We start from the raw sequence: 22,968 nt of genomic DNA, 5'->3' as shown, positions 1-22,968 counted from the left end.
GCTTCCCTTTAGCGCCGTTTGAAAACCACTGCTTTTAATAGCACAACTGGGTGACAAATTATAATCAGCACCTCACAATCTGCATATAAATCAGCATTTACATATGAAGTCACTCGACCTTTCGGATCGACTCGGTGCCACTCGCATATCCGTTCATTGTCGATACAAGTAGTGTAGCGTAAAAAAAATTTAAAATTGGGTTTCACAAGCCAAAAGTCACATGTCAACGTTTTGTCAAATAATTAACAATAGATTCCCCTAGAAACAAGGCTGCCTGTGTCTGCAAGCCTTTTTTAAAGTTAAAAAAAAAGTATTTGAAAAGAGGGCTTCAATGAAAGCCCCTGTTCTCTCCCCCATCCCTAAAACACACACACACACACACTTCTCTGAATATTAGAACAACACCGCCCTCAAAATCTTCACTATCGTTTGGTTCGTTACTTAATTTTTTTTTAAAAAAAACAAGTTTCTGGCAGTTGTTTTACAATAGTAGTTAATGTTTTAACTGCAGCTTTCACCATAGCATAACACACACTGCCTTTTTAAATCACAGTCACAGGAAACCAGAGGTTGTAGAAGCCCAGAAGGTCCCCCTCTCAGGCCTGATTCTCAGCTCTCACAGTATAGCTCTGAATGAGACTCCCCCACCCACTGGTGGCCTCCAGACATTGCAGGTCTCCAGCTCCCATCAGCCTCAACCAGCCTGGCTGATGCTCAGGGATGACTGGAACAAACATCTGGCAGCCCCGAGGATGGAGAAGGTTGCTCTAAACTCTCCAGTGGAGATACTCCTTATTCTACAATCCTAAGCGTGTCTACTGGAAAGTAAATAAGCCCCACTGAGTTCCACAGGACTTGCTTCCAGGTAAGTGTGCTTAGAACTGCAAACTTAAACCAAGCATACTTTCCTAATCAAAATGTGCCCCTCTTCACTTTCAGCTGCTTCAGACAAGAGGGAAGTGGAGCAAAGAACAGCATAATTCCTTTCTCCCAGGTTTTCCCATGTTCACAGCCCCCTGTCCAAAGATCTGGAGGTGCTCCAATAATAAAATGAACATCTCCATCGACTTCTATGGAGGAGTTCGCTCTGCTGGGTCAAAGGGATGCAGGGATGGAGATGTCCCTTCCACAGAAATGAATGGGAAAGACCTTGGTGCATACCATGTGATTCACATACAGGATATGCTGCTTTTAAATGAGGTTTGTTCTAGAAATGGCACCACTTGTCCTGAATTTTGCCTCCCTTATAATCTTTGGGATGGTATCCATGGCACAAAGCAATACATTAATTATCCTTGCTGTTGCAACCTCTGACCCGGAATTTCTTGAGGACCTCCTCTGCCACCAAGTTCCTTCTCTAACCTGACCCCCGCTTTATACAGATGTGAACACTTTCTGGGAAATGAGCGAAGGGGATTTCCATAGCTTGTACTCCCTGAAACAAATTGTCGGTGGGTATTTTGGATGTACAAACCGGCACGTGAAGTCCTTTCCCCTTTTCCTATGGCCAATGAAAATTTGGAGCTGGTCTTTCAAGTCTAAACATATGTGGTCAGATCCCCACCCCCATGGATAAGCCAGCCCCCAGATCTTATCTTGGATGCAGCAGGGAACCATGGGGTTGTTTTCACATATTGTAAGTGAGCACGAAGCCCCTAACTGGAGAACAATGATTTACATTAGATTTGGAGCTTGCCCTGGATATTGTCTGCTTTCTGAGCATTTTTAGCCCCCCCCAAAAAAAAATACTAAGAGAATAAACACCTTAGGACTGCCTGATTTGCATTTTATGGCCGATATCTATAAATAATAGGAAAACCCAGGGTCAGTGTTTGAAGATGTGCTTTCTACTTTGTTAATAACCAACTATATATGGTTAGCCAGCCAAGGAGAGAAAAGCCCTTTGAAAGAAGGGCACAGGGAATGCCCATTACCTGAAAATATACTCTGTGGGTGCAACGATCTGCTAAAAGGAACGAAACTCACAAATGCCTATCTTTCTACCTGTCTTCTCACCCACCCTGGCTCTATGAGTCAAATAATGAACTTTTTACCTTTCATCATCCACATCTTAAAATATTTATAATAATAATAATAGTAATAATAAACCTAACCAGCCTGGTGCTGTCAGATCAGCTACCTTCAAGCAACAATTCTCCCATAAGGTAGTATTCACAGGTATTGATTTGATCAGTGGTGGTTCCACATATAGTCAGTTTCCCCGACCTGCACTTCTAAACACTCCAGCACTGCTATTTCCCGTTACAACCATTCTCCTTCCAAGCCCAAATTCTGACGACTTCAACCTCCCCACCCATTTCACCTGCCTTTTTTCTTCAACTAGTCCAAAGAGAGGGGTGGGCAGAGGGGACCCATCCACTGTCCAACGTTGTGCTATAGCATCCCTTCGCCAAGCCGGTGCCCGCCAGGTGTTTTAGACTAGAATTCCCATCGGCCTCAGACAGCATGAGCTGGCAAAGGTTAGTATGCTACAGCAATGGTTTCTTACTCTTAAAACTAATGCACAGCAAAGTGCTATGCCTCTTGCCTGCCCTGCCTATTGCGTATTAAGAGGCTTGCACGAATTATAATGCCTTCTATAAAAAGATGATTTTTTTTCAATATAAAAAAAGCTTAAAATTCATAATTATAAATAATATCAGTTAAAAATACTTAAGGATCTCAGGACGTCATTTGCATTTCAGGGGAAGTGGAGATTGAAGTCCTTGATGCATTCTCAGTCCCACATATCAAGCTGTTTTTAATAAAGCAACCCTATATATGAATATTATAGGTATGGAGTACAACATGTATAGTGCCTTGTGTCCCATTAAGTCAAGAATAAAAAAAGCCATTGGGTAAAGAATCCTCAGCAACTTTGCCAGGCTGACAAATAGATGCTGACTTATCACCTATGTGATAACGTGAGACTCCTGTTTCTAGCTTCTTTAAAATTTCAACGACAAAATAATTACTAAAAATAAAGAGAAGATAATGAGGCTTTACAAAATTAATTCTTACTGCATCCAGAAGTGTCAAACTTGTGCCGTATTTTTGTCCTGAATTTTGGAGGGGGAGAGGGAAGGTGTTCTGTTGAGTGTCCGCTTTGTGCAGACTAAAAGCTGCAAGAAAACCATGTTCTGTTGCAGAATTGTAGTGAATATTAAGTAGCTACATATAAAGTGTACTTCTTAGGAGGGAAAACACTTTCATAATCACATTTTTAGTGTTATATATATATATATATGTCTGTGCGTGTGTATATATAAAATGGCAGCAATTAGTACCAAACTGGTCTATTTTACAATATTGTAGTAGTGTAAAAAAAAATTGTAATTAAAACATTTCACCTACAAACCATTCAATAATATATTGTGGGGGTGAGGTGGGGAGGAAATGCAAATAGTACTGTTTGTGTATTTGCAAAAAAAAATAAAAATGTTTTCCATACAGCACAAGTTCACTTTTAAAAATGCAATGATTTTTAAAGCTCAAGTTATATAAGATGAGAAGCATTTGGTAGTATTGTCATAAATACAGCTGTAGCACTGCACTCAACTTGATAACGTGCAGGATTTTTGGAACTAAGCTGCCTTCTTACAATCTAAAGCTTCTTCTGGTCAGATTTATTTTCTTTTCTTATTATTTGCTAAACTTTGTTGTGTGTAACTGATGGCTGTTAAGTTCAGCTATGCGCCAAAAGACAAAGAGAACCGCTCATATGTAACTAAAGAGGAAAGGTTATAGATGCGTATATAAGCAGCTCTACATATATATATATATTTTATATATATATATATATATATATATATATATATATATATATATATATATATATATATATATCATACTTAAGTTACTGTCAGTGAAATCTAGACCGAGATTCACTGATTAAAAGGGTCTCGCAGACGTCGGTAAGGCACCAAGGATGGTTAACTGAGAGGCTTGAAGATGCTCTGGCCTTATTTTTTGTTTTGCTAGGAGGAAAAGAAAACGTTGCATTATCAGTTACAGCCAGGTGAGAAAGGGCTCGTTTTTGTTGAGGACCGATTCTACATCGTTGAGGATGGGGATCAGGTCTTCAGATTCCAATGTCCCAAGGTCAACGTTTGTTCCTGGAAGACAGTCAAGGAAGTCGGGGAAACGGGTCTGTGGTGGGTTGATATTCAGGGGAGTCTGTGCTACATTATCTCCTGCAAAAGAAGAGAAGGAATCAGTGAGGTGGGAGCTTCTTAACCAGGAAATTATTCGGCCTTTGATGCCAAATCAGCCGCTGTTAGCTACTGGTAGACTTTGTTGCTCTCTCAGCTTCCATCTCCTAATCCAGACTCCCTGGGGACTTTAGTGTGGCTTAGTGGTCACAGTGTACGACCTGGGAGACCTCTGCTCAAATCCCCACTAGGCCATGAAGCTCACTGGGTGATCATGTAGCTCAGACGACCTCACAGGGTTGTTGTGAGGATAAAATGGGGAGGGGGAGAACCATGTATGTCACCTTGAGTTCTTTGGAGAAAAGGTGAAGTGGCAATGTAATAATAATAATAATAATGAAATATTTGGCGGGGCTCAACTTTCAAAACAATATAGCTCACACCCTAATCAGTGCTTGGATGGCAAAACCACACTTCACTTCTCACAAACACCAAATGTAACTACAGGACAGAGGTTTCCCTGTGTCGGTATCTGTGAAGACCCGTCTGGGATCACATTTCCGTAAGACCATCACAACTTTTGATTTCTAGTAGGCTGGAAAATACCTTCCAGAGGCAAACCCTCAAATCTGTTTCAGAAGTTCTTGTTGAACATGGAATCAGGTTCTCTCATGTAAACGACCAGCTGGAGAAGAGAGCACCTCTGATCATGTGCAGACTACCTGTTCTGCACTCCTGTGTCGCCAGTGCCACCCCACCCATGCCAAGGGGTTAATGGAAGGACTGATAGCTCGAATTACAGGTGGGGTCAGAATAGGGTTCCTTCACCTTTGCAATGGGCCCCTTTGCTCTCAGTTTTAGAAGGGTGTAGGGAGCTATGGTTTGGTTAAAACTGGAGGGAGTCAAGGAGGGACACTTGTGGGTTTTATTAAGGGCCTCCCTACCTCCCCCCCAATAATGTATAGGAAAGTTTGAACCCCAGAACCCCACTCTTCTTGTGCCCACACAAAAGCATGTGCTCTGCGCAAATGCAAAAGTAACATTGACAGTCAAGCGGATCTCTTAGGGCGTTACTAAGAAGTATATTTTTTCCCCAAAACATCAAAATGCTTCTCATTCCTACCTGTGTCCATCTCATCTACATTGCTGAGGTAGTCTTCAGGTGTAGTTGGTATGCTGTAACATCCTAAGCCTAGGCCACTGTCTGTGCTCTGCTCCCTGGAATGGTATGGCCCACTATGAATCGAAACATGAAGAAACCTCAGTCAAGGATGCGCTCATCAGATATATGTCACCAGAATGGCTTTAGGGAAGGACAGCCTGCAGCTAGGCCTGAATGCCCTAGATAGGCTTGAATGTACTCCCATTTGTTTGTGGGTTCCAGCTTACCAGCCTAAAATCTGCTACCTAGCGCAGAATAGGGCGATAAAAGCAAAGCTTCTAACCCCTGTGGTTTAGGCAGGTGAGCAGAACGTGGCGAGAGCTCAAAAGCCAAAAGGAGCTACTGTAAGTATGCGTTAAGGAGAAGGGTCGTAACTCGGTGCTTTGCATGCAAAAGGTTCCAGGTCTGATCCCTGAAATCTCTCTCGTTCCCGGCTCTCATCAGCCTTTGCCAGCACGGTCAAAGGTCAGGGATGATGGGAGAGGCAGCCCAACGATGTCTGGAGTGCCACGGGAGAGCCCCATCTCTGCAGTAGGCCATTCTGGGCCAGATGGACCTATATCCTGACCTGGCATAAGGAAGCTTCATATATTCATATACTGTACTCTGTGCACTGCACAGCTCCCTCTCCATACCTGCACTGTCCCAATTGCTCTGGCCAGGCTCCCTCCTTCCCATCTGACCCCCCTCCACCCCACTCTTTGCCAAGAATTCCAAATTCATCAATAGCCAGATTCTTGGGAGAAAGCTTATGCACCAAATAAGTAGGCATTGCAAGCAGAAGTGCATGGTGATTTGCAAATAACCAAATCTGTTCCCAGCCATTCTCCTCTTGGCAGCAACAAAGGATTTTTTTTTTGGGGGGGGGAATGTCACACCCAGTACTTTAACTGGGAGTCAATAGCAATGATTTCCATGCTAGGGAATCACACCTCCACAAATACAAAATGATGCCAACTGTTGGTCTGCCATGTTGGTCTGCTAAAGCAAAGTTCCCAGCAAGCTTATTAGGACCAGGCAAGGTTCTTAATACGATGTACATGCTCCCCAGTTACATCAAAGTTGTCATCAGAACGGATACCAGTCCTGTCCTGCCACACTGGAATGTACCCAGATCACAAGGATCTTTGGCCAGTTTCCATCTGATATACATTTATAAGGTGCGAGTCATATACAGTAAGATCAGAATTGGTCATAGAGGCCTGGTTTGTACGTAACGTTAAACCATAGTTAAAACTAAACTATGGTTTATTGTGAATGTGCAGCATGGTTGTAGACGCTGCTGAAAAGATCTCGCACACTCCTCCCTTGCTGCTGGGGAAAATGTCAGCCTGGCATCTTGTGATGCCAAAACGGTGGCTCATGGTTTGTATATTTCCAAACAAACCTTAAGTACTAAGCCAAGAACAAACCTTAGCTACTGCTTGTGATTTGTTTGGAGAAGAACAGACCACAAACCCAGGTTTGAATGTCATGACACAAGCCGGACTCTGGCTTGCTTCTCAGTGGCGTGGCTGCAACAGGAGCGGGGAAGGATTAGAGCGGGAACTTTTCAGCACTGAGCACGAGCACACTGCACTGCCACATTAAACCATGGTTTGCTTTTAACTATGGCTTAATGTGGCGTGGGAACTGGATCAGAAGGATCAAACACCTGCTTTATTAAAGGGTTTGCATCTTACAAGCAAAGCTGGTGGCTTCTGTCTCAGTCTACAACCCGAAAAGCTAAATGCCTTTGCTTAGAAATCACATGCCTTAGCAGGTATGAGAATTTCAAATGCGGCCTACACTGCAGAATATAAAAAAATGTTTGTGAGCAAACAGTGTACTTGCCTGTTCAGGAAGGGATCCGACCCATTATTTGTAACAGACCTCATGTCTTGTGTCATGTTAGGAGGTGTGCTCACAGCAGTCTGAACTGGAGCCATGTTCTCAGACTCCATGGGAAGTTGTCTGTACAAATCAGCTTCCTAAAGTAGAAAACGAATACATAACTGTCAGTGCTGGGGCCGGGGGGGCCTGGAAAACAGGTTTCTAGAGGTATGAGTCCCACGTATGCCCCATCCATCCCTATTTACCAGGGATGGTGCCTATTTCCTGCAGCCTGGTCTGGTTTGCTTTGGGGAGACATTTTGTGCATGTCTTTAAACAAAAAAATTTAAAAACCGCAGGCAGACACACATGTGCCGTAGAATTCTGTAGGGTTCGGCTTGCCCCACATCTCCAACCTCTAGATGATAAAATGTCTAAGTCAGGAACCAAGGCATCTTAGCTCTAGCGCAGGTGGTCTGTGGATCACCAGTGGTCCACAAACTTCTTTCAGGTGTTCAGTGGCATTGTCTGCAAAAGCACCATTTAAAATCATACAGGATCTAGCACTGCACCTTGCAATTGCTACAACAGGCAAAAAAAAAAATCAGTAAGTGGTCCATTAGAAATGTTCCAAGTGATCTGTGGGGACAGGGGGAGTTTGGGAACGACCACTCAAGTGTATAAGGCATACACATGCATAGACACAAAATTGCAGTGACTTACTAACAGCCTGCAGATCACAAATGTTACAAGGCGTTGCAAATATTTTAAGCGGCGATCTTAACAGAATTTAATGGGCCCACTGAATTCAATGGGCCTTAATCCCACATAAACTGTGTTTAATGTTGCATTTTAAATCGTTGTGACCTTCCCTGGGACGGTGTGGCAAAAGGCGGGTAATATATCAAATTAATAACAACAAACAAACATGCAACAACAAAATGAGGTTAGGATTGCTGGATCTGCCCTGTTTCTTTTTCCAAACCCTGGCCCCTTTTGCTGGAAACAAATACCCTCCGTTATTTCACAGACTAGAAAAGGAAGGCAGAGGGGTTGGGGAAAGAGGTGATTCATTACATTACAGAATTTCACTAACACAGACATAAGCTTCTCAGCAGGCAGTCCCAAAGTAGCCATTAAAAAATGTCCACATACTGATCTCAGTAGGTGCATCATTATTTCCTGGAGCGACTTCTGATTTGCAGTGATGCAAGACAATGCAGGAAGCCCATGATACGAAAGTTAAGACAGCATGCATGCATCAATTGATTCAATACGTGGAGTTTGCCGCTCATACCCAGGAGCTAGCAAGTGGGTACAATTTGTGCCAGGATGACCTACAGTTAATGTGCAGCAGCACACCTTGTTTCCTTTCCTTTATTCGGAATATAATAACTGACTAAGGAGGAAGTAAGGATGCAAAACTTCTATACAGGAAGTACATGAGAGAATGCCAGGAATGTCTGTGTTGTTGTTGTTTTCTGTAGTGTGACAGTGACACCAAGTGGGCGAAAAGATGATGACACAGGGTGTGTTCCCATTTGTACTTGTATTCCCTAAGGAAAAATACAAAAGGAACTTCTATTACAGTGGTACCTCAGGTTAAGTACTTAATTCGTTCTGGAGGTCCGTTCTTAACCTGAAACTGTTCTTAACCTGAAGCACCACTTTAGCTAATGGGGCCTCCTGCTGCCGCTGCGCTGCAGCAGCACGATTTCTGTTCTCATCCTGAAGCAAAGTTCTTAACCTGAGGTAATATTTCTGGGTTAGCGGAGTCTGTAACCTGAAGCATGTATGTAACCCGAGGTACCACTGTAATAGGAAAGAGCAGAGAATCCCTATTTCTCTTGAGAGTCATCTACACAACTGATTGCATACTGATCCAACTACAGATTGTAGCAAAAAAAATATGAAAAGTTAAAAAATATAGCACATTGCAATTCTAAATTTACAGGTCTGCAAGTATGTCTGTGGGCATAATCCACTGGGAATTTCTCCTGCATAAACTCACAGGGCAACAATTCCCAGAGTTCCCTGTGAATGTATGATGGGAATGTGGGCAATTGAATACTTGTTATTGCTTCACTCCATATATAATCTTACGCTTGCACCCGTTGACTAACAGCAGCAACAGTCATGTAATAACACAAAACCTGCCATGGGGTGGGGGGCGTTGCATGTGTCTCTGTACCTTTACATTCAAGCTCTTTGCCACTTCAGGACAAGGTAACTATCAAACAATTAAAACCCGCTTCCCCCTTCTTTTCTCCCAGCACAAATGAATATCAGACGGCTCACATTTGCTCAAACCTGCTGTGTGTACTACACCTAAGTGGCAGTAAGTATCACAGTATGTATATGAAATATAATATCACTGGCTATTTCCTGTTGTCCAGCCGGGCAGATTTAATTACCTCTCACCCTGGAAATCTAATGACGCTGCTTCTGGAATGCAAATGGGAACCAAACCTAGTTTGGGATGCTGACGCGGTACATCTGGCACCCTCCTCTCGGATTGCTAAATTCAAACTGTGCCTTTGAGACCTCAGAGAAACCTGTCGTTTTCATGCTTTCACCAAAATCACTTAATGTATGTCAATAAGTGCTTGTGTTTTAATGGAAGGGCACTAGGTAATATATCTGCTTTTGAATTATGGTGCTGGAGGAGACTCTTGAGAGTCCCATGGACTGCAAGAAGATCAAACCTATCCATTTTTAAGGAAATCAGCCCTGAGTGCTCACTGGAAGGACAGATCCTGAAGCTGAGGCTCCAATACTTTGGCCACCTCATGAGAAGCCTTGACTCCCTGGAAAAGACCCTGATGTTGGGAAAGATGGAGGGCACAAGGAGAAGGGGACGACAGAGGATGTGATGGTTGGACAGTGTTCTCGAAGCTACCAGCATGAGTTTGACCAAACTGCGGGAGGCAGTGGAAGACAGGAGTGCCTGGCGTGCTCTGGTCCATGGGGTCACAAAGAGTCGGACACGACTAAACGACTAAACAACAACATCCAAACTGGTTTGAAGTCCATATCATGATATCGGTTTCATATTTTTTTGACCTGGCAATATATTGCAAATCATGGTGTGTGTGTGTGCACGTGCTATGCAAAAATTGCAATGTGGGAAAAACCATGAAGCCAGCCAATGCCTCTCCCCGCCACCCCCAACCCACACATTGATTTTCCCTTCCTTTGCTCTTCTCAGCTCTTGGGGAAGCTGTGGCCTAGGATCTATGAGCAGGGCTGTTGCCTCCGTTGCGCAGATTTGCAAAATTGGAGAACACACAAATAATTTGCAACTGAACACGTGGAATGTGGTGTAGGGCTGGGTTACTCGCTTGCATCGCTGGCAAGGCTAGTCTGCTTGCCTGAGGCTGCTTCACACAATGATGTTCAAAGGCTGCCACCTAAATTTCAGCTGGCAGACTTCCTTATTACGTGCTCCCCATTTAAAGTAAGGGTGGGAAACCTTTTTCCCTGCCAGTGGCCGCATTCTCTCAGGCGGTGATGTTTCAGGGGGTGGGCACATGCCGGAGATGGGTGGGGGCAGAGGAGAAAATAGGGCAGGGCAGCCCCCTTCTGCTAACCTTTCCCCCCTCCTCAACTGCCCACATGGAATTAGGTCATGGGCCACAGGTTGCCCACCCCCGTGGCTATAAAGCTCAGGTACCTTCTGTAATACAAGCAGTGGAAGCTTTGTGGCACTCTTGAACTAGGCCGAAAGCCTTGCCTTATAGTAGCATCCTTCAATCTTCTGCCTCCAGATGTTGTTGGACTACCTTTCATCATCCGCTGGCTATGCAGGCTGGTGCTGGTGGGGGTCAGAGTCCAGCAACATCTGGGGAGCCAAGGTCGAAGAACTCTGGCCACAGGGCAACTTTTGTCATTCCAGAGGTTGCTGGACTACAACTCCCATCAGCCTGAGCAAACGCAACCAACAGCGAGGGATTGTGGGAGTTGTAGTCCAAAGCATCTTGTTGGGAGAAGGGTGAGTTAGACTAGGATTCAAGTGACCAGACTTCGAAATTCCCAGTTTGTTAAGGAGTTGTTAGGAGACCCCAGGATTCTTTGGGGGAAGTTGTGGTGGTACGATGCTCCTTTAAATGCAAGGCCTCACTCTGCCTCGTGGTAGGGCTAGTCAACATCAGAGTTTACAGCACGTATGGGAAAACCTCAAGCCTTCAAGAGTGTTTCTCTGCCTGTGTGGACTGTACACCTGAAGTCTGATTCAGGAGAGAGAGAGATTGAGAGAGAGAGAGAGAGAGAGAGAGAGAGAGAAGAAACTAGCCTACTGTACAGAAGGTAGAACTCAAATTCATTCCTCTACCCTCTTTTGCACCGCAGGAATGTGTCCCACCTACTATTCTGGAAGGGAATGTGTCCCTCAGGTGAAAAGCCTTCTTCACTCCTGCTTTGCAGCAAATGAGGGGTGTTTCAGGTCTGCTACGGCAGTGCCAAGCAGATGACAGGTCTGTGAGCACACAGAACCAGACATGACACTTCTGGGAGAGCAGCAAGTCATCTGGCAAAAGGAGTCCCTCCTGCAGGCCAATCATGACATGCTCAATCATTGACACCTTCTTTTCTTTCTTTCTTTTTTTAAAAAATGACCTTTGGCAGCCGCTGCAGTCTGTTCTCTTTGGTGGTGGTGCTGTGAGTACAACCATCTTCCAGAAAGCAAAGGGGAGAGGAGTCAGGAAAAAAAGAGAAAGGGGAGATCAAGGCAGCTGTGTGATATTGCTGCAGCATGCTCAAATGTTCACTGTCTCTACACACACACACACACACACACACACACACACACACACACACACACACACAACTATTTCTTTAGACACACACACACAGAGAGAGAGAAGGAACAGGTGCCTTATACTGAGTTAGACCATTGGGCCATGTAGTTTAGTATTGTCTACACTGGCAGAGACGTGGGTGGCGCTGTGGGTTAAACCACAGAGCCTAGGGCTTGCCGATCAGAAGGTCGGCGGTTCAAATCCCCGTGACAGGGGTGAGCTCCCATTGCTCGGTCCCTGCTCCTGCCAACCTAGCAGTTCGAAAGCACGTCAAGTGCAAGTAGATAAATAGGTACCACTCTGGCGGGAAGGTAAACTGCGTTTCCATGCGCTGCTCTGGTTCGCCAGAAGCGGCTTAGTCATGCTGGCCACATGACCCGGAAGATGTACGCCGGCTCCCTCGGCCAATAAAGCGAGATGAGCATCGCAACCCCAGAGTCGGTCACAACTGGACCTAATGGTCAGGGGTCCCTTTAGCTTTACTACACTGACTGGCAGCAGTTCTCCAGGTTTTCATGCAGGATTCTCTCCCAACCCTGTCTGAAGATGCCAGGGATTGAACCTGGGACCTTCTGCTTGCAAGACAAGATGCTCTACCCCTGAGCTACAGCCCTTCCCTGGCATAATTTACTCTGTGCAAAATGATTCTGGAAATCTCCAGCCACATTTCCTGTAACCTTTCCCTGCAGAAATAGCTGCAGATGCGCCAGCCGCTGAATTGCCCCTTTGAGAATGTGGGAAGAGTCTGGTTTCATGCTGCTCCTCACTGTACTTCCGTCTCACCCGGTCCTCTGATGGAGGGCAACAACAAAAAATATCCAGATTACACCCCACCTCCCCTGGCATTTCTATTCCTCAAATTCCCCTGTTCTGTAGTGCAGCACTCTAAGTCACACCCACATCCTACATTTGAAACTCATTCAGCACATATTTATAGCAAATGGCTTACCCCAAAGAATGCTGGGAGGTGTAGTTTGCATGGGGTGCTGGGAACTGCTGCTCTGTTATGAAGTAAACTACAGTCCCCAGGATTCTTTTTTGTGAGGGTATGTGCTTTAACTGCAAACCATTCTTATGCTGCAATCCTACAGTCCCTGGACAGGGTCTGGGGAGCCCTAAGATAAACCAGATCTTTGATGCCAGAGAAAGAGAGACTGGATACCATTTTCCCCCTCCTTGCCTGCTACTACAAAAATATTTGATGCTCTGACCTAGCCAACATTGGAGCTGCGATAGCTGTACAGATGAAAGTGGTGGTGGTGTGGATTGTCAGGGTAGTATTGGGAAACTGATTGGAGCCAAAGGATGCAAACTATTTATGGTCCAGCAACACCCCACCATTACCACCACTGAACTGGGGAGAAAATTATACCAGCTGAGGAGCTGATCTGAATGTCTCCCTCAGATTTCCCTCCTGTTACTCCTAATGGGAGGGGGAAAGTCATTTAATATTAGAAACCCTGATGGGTTTTGGCTGGGTGGTTAAGCCATCCTTCTGATTTACTCCAGACTTAGGACTGCATGGTGAGATGACGATCTAGGAACATAGGAAGCTGCCTTATACCGAGCCAGACCATTGGTCCCTCGAGCTCAGTATTGTCCACACTGGTTGGCAGGGACTCTCCAGGGCTTCAAGCAGGGGGCATTCTGGGAATCACACCTGAGATCTTTGGCATGCAAAGGAAGCAGACGCTCTTCCCATTGCGAGCTTCATCAAGGAAACTGTTTGAAGCCCGTTTGCCCATTTTAGATCATATTGGCTGCTGTCCTCAATGTACTTACTAGGGAGTAAACCCCATGAAATAAAGGAAGTCTTAAAATTCAGGGTAGACGTTCATGGGATGACACTGTTCATTTCCGAAACAGACAGGGGGAGCGCAGAAATCAAATTAAGTTACAACTATGCACATGAAATATGAATCACATGCTAACTGACGAAACTAAGGCAGCTCTCTCAGCTCACCAAACCTCTTTAGCTGACAGGGTTTCCCAAACTTGTTTTTGGACTACAACTCCCATCACCCTTAGCTAGCAGGACCAGTGGTCAGGGATGATGGGAATTGTATTTTAGTGTTTTGTTGGAAGCCGCCCAGAGTGGCTGGGGAAACCCAGCCAGATGGGCGGGGTATAAATAATAAATTATTATTATTAGTCCAAAAAACAGCGGAGACCCAAGTTTGGGAAACGCTACTTGAACACATAAGAAGAGCCCGAGAGGTCAGGTCAGTGGGCCACCTAGTCCCAACATCCTGTTCTCACAGTGGCCAACCAAATGCCTATGGCAACCCTGCAAACAAGACCTGAGCACAGCAGTGCCCTACCAACTTGTTACTCCCAGCCAGAAGGCATTCCAAGGCATACTGTCTCCGACAGGTGAGGTAGTCCATAGCCACTGTGGCTAGCAGACATCCCTTTCCCTCTGTGAATTTGTGCGATCCTCTTTTAATGCCATCCAAGTTGGCGGCTGTCACTGCTCTTCGGTAGAAACAAATTCCATAGTTTAACAATTAAGTGATTAGTGATCAAACATCGTCCCAACCTTCTAAAACTGAAGCAGGATATGGGGAAGGAGAAACCCCATCAGCTCCAAAGAGCTGCTGGGCGTATCCTTCCAGGCAGGGCAGCTGCCGAGTCGGAAATTTCTGCAGAGCAAGCCTGCTGTAAGATAGCCAGGCAACAGCAGCTGCTGTCAAGTTGGGGACTCGGTACTGGAGGAGAAATAATTCCACTCCCTTTCACCCAAACCCTTCCCCCCCCCTTTCAGTCGCCTAGCAGCCAGCCCACCCGCCCCCCAACACACATCATTTTCCCTCCCCTTAAATGGGTTGCATAATACTATGATTCTATGAAAAGAAAAGGCAACAGTAAAGGATTCCGGCAGTTGGGTGGGGTCTGCTACCTTGAGTCGACCATCAGTACCGCCCAGACTGCAGACAGGAAGTTCATAAAAGTTCCTGCTGATTAAAGGCTGCGGGCTAAGGATTGCACCACAATTTCTTTTTTTAAAGCTGCTGGCGGGAGCAAAAAAAAATCTGCTCCTCATTAAAATTAGCACGCACAACTGCGACATGGCAGAGCTCGTAAGGTTTGAACAGCTCCGTCCTCCCAAGACCAAGTGACTTGCCTTGCACGGCTCGGCTAAGGATTTTTCAGGGTCCAAAAGCGGGGCCTCCATCCAACAAGTGACTGAACGTGGCACAGACCAGGGAGTAACAAAGAAACACAATGTTGGGTTACAGGAAGCAGTCTTGCCGAGCCAATCATCTAAGGCTTCCGAAGTCACATCCGTGCCATGCATTTAAAGCACACAGCTTCCCCCAAAGCATCCTGGGAACTGTAGCTTGTTCAGTGCACTGGAAACCGTGGCTCTGGGAGGCATAAACAGCAGTTCCCAGTGTTTTCTGGGGCAAGCCGTATGCTCCATAAACCATGGTTACAGCAACCAAAACTTGCCATTTGAGGCCAGATGGCTCCAAAGTTGTATTTTTCAATACAGTCGTGCCTTGGAACTCGAATGCCTTGCAAGACGAGCGTTTCAGCTCCCGAACGCCGCAATTGTTCCGGTTTGTGAATGTTCTTTGGAACCCGAACGTTCGTTGCGACTTTTGCGGCTTCCAATTGGAAGCCGTGCCTTGGTTCCCAAATGTTTTGGAAGTCAAACGGACTCCCGGAACAGATTCCGTTCGACTTCCAAGGTACGACTTTTTGGTTCCTGAAATTCATTCTGATTGTTCAGATAAATATAATGGATGGACTTCTACAGGATGCGTTGCTAGCGTGTGAAAACAGCCAAGACCCAAGGATTCCCACGCATGCTCCTCCAGATGGTGGAGACGTCTGGCGCCATCCTGGTGCCCAGGTATCTTCACTTGGTCACAAGTGGCCGGAAGCCAGGAACAAAATGCGCCTGGAGAATTTCAAACGCTGATATGAAGGGTACCCGGTTAGAGACTATGCCCTGCATCCTTTTTGCCATCTTGTGCATAATTTCATAAACAAAGAAGATGTTTATATCAAAATGTAAGAGAGGCTCAGTGTAAACTGATCAGGGGCAAATAACTTCTCAACAGCAACAAAAAGACTGAGAAAGCCGCTCCATTAGGATAACTGCCTACAGAAGAACCTAACGCCGCCAGCTTGCATTCATGTCAATGGAGATAAAACGGAATCCATTTTTATATTTCATTTTACTATTATTGGTCTTTGAATGGACACAGCTTTCCGATGAGGGAGATTTGACATAAACAGCTACATATATCTTTGGATAGTTATTTTAAAAGCAAAAAAGATGGGGCTGTGCAGGGGAGGGGGGAGGGGAATTTTGCAGCACACGCTTTGATATGTCCTGATAGGGTCAGTGGCATCCTTGGTACATCTGACGGAGCGTTAATAACCCGCCAGAAGCGACATGCCAACTGGTGTCGCTGCACAAATAGAAACCATACCTCTGTTTGCTGCCAAGAAATTCGATACCGCCTTACTAAATACAGTATAAACAAATGTTACCCTGGAATAGCCAAAGGGGGTTAAGGCAGAAATCCCAAAGGCAAAAGGACACTGTAGGCAGGAGAATTCCAGCCCCACCCCCATTCTAGATCTTTTGCATCCCAGTCCAATGCATATTTACCCGGAAATAAACCCTGTCGAGTTCATTAGGATGAGCTCCTAAGAAAATGAGCACAGAATAGCAACCTAAGCTGGGGGTTTTTAAAGTGTAGACAGATCACCATGGGGACTTGGTGTGATGTGTTTGTAACTTCGCTTAACTGTGTATGCTGTTAGGGCAGGCAGCAATGTGGGTTTTCAATTTTTTAAAAAAATGAATCGGAAAAATTTTCCAGAATGTTTTGCCTATGCAAATAGGATAATTTGGCTTGACCCTCCAGATGTTACTGAACTGCAACTGCAATCATCGTTAGGCACTGGGCATGCTAGCTGGTTATTGGAAGCTGTAGATCATCACCCTTGCCCTAGAGAGCGATCTAAATTCTTACGTTTATTATTTTGCTTGTATTTAGTAAGCAAAGCTAAAAACTTTGAAACTGCCAAGCTTATCTAATACTGTGTATTTACAGTTGGCATTCTTTCATTCTTAGAAATGGACCTGTGGAACTGCAGGGAAATAAAGCACTGAAGAACATATGCAGAAAACTTGCACTGAATGCCGAAATCGCCTTCATAAAACTGGACTATATTTAATTCCTACCCACATTGCTCCTTGGAATAAGTGGTTAAGTGTGTTATCTAGGGAAACGGATTAATATTTGGGGCAAAGCACAGTATCTTCTAAAGGGAGATACTCCCCAGTTTGTGAAAAGCATCATTTGCAATGGTTCAGAATGCTTTCTTCCTTTGATTGTGTATTTTGTGTTTTTATGTTGTGATTTTATCTTGTGAACCGCCCTAGGACCTGTGGATATAGGGCTATATACGAGTTTAGTTAATAATAATAATAGTAGTAGTAGTAGTAGTAATTCCTTAAAGTCATATAAATGAAGCACCAGATGTGAGGCATTATAAAAGCCAAATCTTATATCATAAGTGAAGTCCAAAGTTGTGCAACACATACATGATGAGGAAAGTCTCCAGGCAGTGTATAATTGCTAATGACATTAAGTCTAAGATATCTGTAAATGCAAAATGACATCAGTTTCACAGCTGGCCGCAAACTGCTGAAACAGACTTAAGAACTAGCCCTTGGGAGTATTTGTAGCCTTTGTCATAGGGAAGCTCTCCATGTGATGGTCATGTGGGCACTAGCCACCAATAGGAGCAAAGCACATGAGAATATTAGTGCCCCATATACATCCTGCCCCCTCCCTTCCTCTGAGTATGTTCATACGCCATTTGGAGAAGCTAGGAACAAGTATGCATGCTCCCTCACTGTGTGAAGGAGTGAACACCCAAACCAGGACCTCTTTAATCTTCCAAAGATCCAACAGCACTAACAGGGTTTGCCTAAAAACATAGCAATACCTGACGCATGAGTTCCTCCTGGCGCATGCGAATCCTCTCTCGTTCCATCTGGATCCTCTGAAGCCTCAGCTTCTGTTGCTGCTGCTGCTGGGAAGTCAAGGCATTCGGCATGTTCAATAAGGCGGCTTGAGGGTTTGGGGTAGGGTGGTTCTGCTGGGATATAGTTGTACTGGGTGTCATTTGCGGTTGGTGCTGGTGATTCATTACTAAGGAGAAAACACAGTTTAGAAAACAATTTGTAGATTATTATTATTATTATTATTATTATTAGCACCTGCCCTTCAACAGAGTATTAATTACAGCTTTAAAAACAGTCCAAAATAAATTACAGGCCAAGGCAAAGAGGTATGTCTTCAGCATACAACCCCCTTCTAATCTAGGCATTTAAACACCAGTGTTAACACTTTGAATTTGGCCCAGAAACACGCTGGAAAGCAATGAAGCTGTTTTAAAATCTGCAGCTTTGGAACGACACTGACAGGTCCTTACTACTGTATGAGTGACACTTCCCCATGCATTGTTCTGAAGATAGGAACAGAAGAATGGTTTCCTGGATCAGGCCAATAGCCCATCCAGCCCAACATCCTGTTCTCACCCAGATGCCAGTGGGATGGCAAGCAGGACCTGACCTCAAGAGCACAGTTCTCTTCCCGTGGTTTCCAGAAACTGGTGTTCGGAAGCATCACTGTATCTGACAATGGAGGCTGAGAATAGCCAACGTGGCAAGTAGCCATTGATAACCTTATGCTCCATGAATTTGTCCTTTAAAGCCCTCCAAGTTGCTGAGACCATCGCTGCCTCCTGTGGGAGTGAGTGTCATGGTTTAACTTGGTGGATCAGTGCCAGTGGATTTGCCCCGAGCTATCCCTTCGGATTCATAACTGAACTACGACTTCAAACCACGTTGAAAGCCAACGCTTTGTGAAAGCCGTATTAAAAGTCATTGACAAGTTTTCAGCGGGGTGTTACAATCACCACAAACTTAAGTGACTCGGTCTTTTAATTGAAAGTCCCCCAAAGTGGTTAATTAAATCTGACGAACAATGTCCAAGCCAAAAACCCACTGTGTTCAAGAACTCCTAATTTAATAGTTTAACAAAAAAACTGAACATATTTTGCTCTCAGAGCTCAGGAATGCCCCTTTCTGAGGACCTCCATGCTCCCCTTTCATGCTCAGCTGCCTCTTAGATCCAACCGCAACATAAGAACAACAGTCTTGCAGGTAGGGGTGTGTGTCTTCAGCAAAATGCAATCACAGAATTTCAGAGTTGGAAGGGATCTTAAGGACCATCTAAGTCCAATCCCCTGCAATGCAGGAATATGCAGCTGTCCCATACAGGGACTGAACTTGCAACCTTGGTATTATCAGCACCACGCTCTAGCCAACTGAGCAATCCAGGCAACTGAGTTTGTAGACACCTGGCTGATGGGCTTGCTTGGTGGGTGGTAGCAGTAAGCAGAACAGGCAGAAAGAACAGGGGACAGATTGCAAGAGTTAGGAGGTTCAAGGAGAACAAGCAGAGAATGGAAACATAGGCATCCATACCAGAAGGCGACAGGTAAACTAAGTGTGTTGGAGAAAGCTAGACATCTTTTCCATGCTTCTGTTTAATCTCTCTTACAGTTGACATATCAAAGCGGGTAAAACAATAATGAACGCGGAGTGAGGAAGTGACTCGGAATCTAGAGGGCTTTCACAAATAACAAAAGAAGAAAAGGAAGCAAAGCAAAAGAAAGGAAAATCAACACAAGCTCTGTGGCTGACTCTTGCCAACTTTCCCCCGAGAAACTTGTCTATACCATCTGAACAAAGAGCGCCTTCCCCTCCAAATAGTCTCTACAAGGTTTACTTTGGGTTGCAGTCGGTGAAAATCTGCCCATCTGCTATTACAGCATGCAAACTGCATGAATAGCAGAATGGTGCGTTTGACAAACTGCTGGTATGCCATACCAATTCCTTTTCAGTAATGTCAGCAATTCCTTAGGTATCCTACTATTCCCCACCCACTCGTGTTAAAAGGTAAGTTTAGGCTGGTCAATTTCCAGAGCCATCAGAGACATCAGTTATAACAGCTGCAGATCTATGTGCCTACTGTGAAAGATTTGGCGCGGTTTTAAAATTTAGCTTAAAGTGTGGGATATTTGGCTGGTTTCTGTAACAGAACTGTGGGACACGAGAGCGGTCTGAAGTCACCCAGTGCAATTCAGTTTCTTAAGCTAAGCCGCAACCCGGATAGACCATCTGATATGAGCCACCCTGATCACCTTTGGAGGACAGACGAGATGCAAATATTACCCCTCGAAAGCAACCATTCGTGAGTTATCTTACCACTATGTATCCTATTTTTGCAGCAGCTCAGACATTGCCCCAGGAGCAATTGGCTGAAGCAGTGCTGCTAATAATGAACAGAAGTCCTAGAGTGTTCCCTCTGATAATCATTCCATCTGGAAGGAGCAGAGAGCAGTTGAGGCCTTCATACAGTGAGAACAGCCTTCTTCTTTTTTAAAAAAGGGCCACATTGCCCCACAACCCACAGATGTGTGCCTTATTATGAAATGGCCCAGATACACTCTGTGTGATACCATACGTGTACTGCAGGGATATCCAACGTGGTGCTCTCTAGATGTCGAACTGCAACTCCCCTGAGCCATAGCCGGCATGGCCAATTGTTAATAGGTGATGGAGGGCATCTCGCTGGCTGGCTACCAATGTCCTCCCCTTGCCTTTCCCCAGGCTACGAGGTGGAAGTCGTCCTCAGGGCAGGACCCACCATTCATACTGTGGGAAGTCTGGTGCATTCAGCAAATCTGCCCACATTTTTGCCCTTGTTTCTTGCTGGCTATGAAGCAGCACAGATGGCTTTAAACCCAATTTGAGACTTACAGGGGCTCAAAAGCCCCATGAGTTTCAAGTGTATTTTAAGAACGTCAGGAGATCCTGCAGGATCAGGCCAGTCACAGTGGCCCATCTTGTCCAGCATCCTGTTCTCGCAGTGGCTAACCAGGTGCCGGTTGAAAATCAGCAATCAGGACCCATGAGCACCTTCCTTCCTGTGACTTCCAGCAATTGGTTTTCAGAAGCATTAACTGCCTCTGACCTTCCTGGCCCCCTGACTCATGAGCAAGGAAAAGAAACAGGGAAGTGATCTCATTTGGCACCAGCTGGAAAGCGACCTCACTTGGGCCACTTTCAGATAAGCTATTTATTTAGCATTCGTTCTGACTTGCTTACACAAAGCTTGTGGGGAAGTCAGACAACGTTGGCTATTTATCAGGCATTCGTTCCCATTGATTCGCAGGGAGAGTTGCACAATGTACGGAGCCTTTCCGGTGTGTTTTCTCATCACCTTCCTTATTGCAAAAAGTCCAGCTTTAGGATTCAAACCCTACTTGAACAATGGAAGAGTGGAGGAAAGGAAAAGTAAGAGGAACCTGAGCATTCAAAGGCATTCAGCCCCATCAGCAAATGAGATCACAAGGCCACAACCACCTCCACACGAGACAACCTTGACCTCTCTAAGTCCCAGGATTTGTGACCATATGTGTTTTCGTTTTGCACTTTTGCACTGTAAACTGAAGAAAGGTGATTTTTCTTCACTCCACTGGGAAACTCAGCTACGCTTACTTTCCAACTAGGCCTCGCACAGGCCCTTGCTATATATTCTTTGTAAGTTTAATGGACAAATTTACCACAGAGCAGGGTTAACAACTATTAGCAAGAATGGTCCTTTGGCAGCGGAAAGGGGCGATTTATTTGCTGGACATACGCAAAGCGGAGGCTACAGGCGGAGGAGGCACCCATCAGCACAGGTGTAAAACGTCAATGACGCATTTGTTAAAATGGCTGGCGCAGTTTTTATTCTTTTGGCCTCGGCAGAGTCTAAGTACAGTTGTGGGTTAGCCCCCATAGAAAAGGTACTCCACCCCACCCCCAGAATAGTTCATTACGAACTGGCCAGCGTCAAGTGTCATGCAGAGCTGTCTGATGAAAAACACATGTCTGCAGAAGCAAAACCCAGCCACATTACACTTTTGACTTAGTCACGACATTGGGGGGGGGGGAGTCTCTCTCTCTCTCTCTCTCTCTCTCTCTCTCTCTCTGCTCTTGCCAACAAAGAACTGCCTGTTTCGTTTACTTCCCAGAAACAGCATTAGCCTTCCAACAAGGTCAGCAAAAATACTGCTTTTCAGTTTGGAGCATGCCATGGTCCAAAAATCTGTAAAGTATTAAATAAAAACACACTGCACTGTCCTACGTGCACAGAGAACCTTCTCCTTGGGAGTTCTGGGTGGAGAATAATAGCCAGGCAGAAAACTCCTGGCCATTAGGAGCAGATACCTAGAGAGGTGTAGGGAAGCAAACACTCAGCATCCATTTCCTATCCTCATTGGTTGGTTGTTAAAACGATGCCGGTGCAATGCCACTCATTTGGATTAATTGCAAAACAGTTTTAACCAGGTGGTTTTTAGAGACTGTGGCCGTATTACCTTTCTTGGGTGGTCAGCAGGCCACATCAAGGACTGGATGGATCCTATCAGAGTGCAAGTATGCACCTTGGAGTTGCCCTTCTGCAGTACACCTGCTTCCTGCATATAGCAAACTGTGGTCTGACAGCAAAATCCTACACGTTTACTTAGATGTAACTTCCAGGGTGCTCAATCGGGCTTATAACAAGCACAGCATTTTTAGGATTGTGGTCTTCATTGCACAGGTGAAGCTGTGGGATGTGTGGGTGGGGCGTAGAGACTAAGACACTGGCATGCAGTTTTATGAATAGTATTTTTGTACTCTTAAAGGTTTTCTCTGGATTGAACTTCGCAAACCCTATATAAGAGTCTGCATTGTGAGACAAGGTGACCTAGATTCTGTGCCAAACAAAGCTAAGTTTTGGAGCATGCACATCTTTTGAAAACCTAGATAATTCTGCTCATACTGCACAACTTATTTTGCCTCCACTAGCCATGGTGAAGATGGAGCCATAGAGGGTGTTGGAGCCCCACTCACAAAAAAAACCACACCACTCAGGCCATTTCCCACCCTGGCTTCTAAATTTTCACCAGGCATTGGCCA

The 22,968-nt window shown here is 45.1% G+C and overlaps 1 protein-coding gene and 1 long non-coding RNA gene across 2 annotated transcripts in view; one reads left to right on the top strand and one right to left on the bottom strand.

Annotated features, from left to right (window-relative positions):
• Window positions 1-3,821: 3,821 nt before the first annotated feature.
• Window positions 3,822-22,968, bottom strand: part of WWTR1 (WW domain containing transcription regulator 1) — an 85,279-nt gene continuing 66,132 nt past the window's right edge. Inside the window, exons 3-6 of the mRNA XM_081190526.1 lie at window positions 17,898-18,103; window positions 7,147-7,283; window positions 5,275-5,387; window positions 3,822-4,193 (exon numbers count right to left, since the gene is read on the bottom strand). Coding sequence (XP_081046652.1) covers window positions 4,009-4,193; window positions 5,275-5,387; window positions 7,147-7,283; window positions 17,898-18,103 — 641 coding nt within the window. The 3' untranslated portion in view covers window positions 3,822-4,008. The remainder of the gene's footprint in view (window positions 4,194-5,274; window positions 5,388-7,146; window positions 7,284-17,897; window positions 18,104-22,968) is intronic.
• On the top strand, window positions 8,926-11,750 carry LOC308585516. The gene is made up of 2 exons (XR_014007459.1): window positions 8,926-9,467; window positions 11,473-11,750. It is a non-coding gene; the product is annotated as an uncharacterized lncRNA (long non-coding RNA).

The sequence above is a fragment of the Podarcis bocagei genome, assembly GCF_964188305.1.
Source record: "Podarcis bocagei genome assembly, chromosome: 4".
Classification (NCBI taxonomy): Eukaryota; Metazoa; Chordata; class Lepidosauria; order Squamata; family Lacertidae; genus Podarcis; species Podarcis bocagei.
The sequence above is the reverse complement of the archived record's forward strand: the minus strand, read 5'-3'. Positions and strand labels throughout refer to the sequence as shown.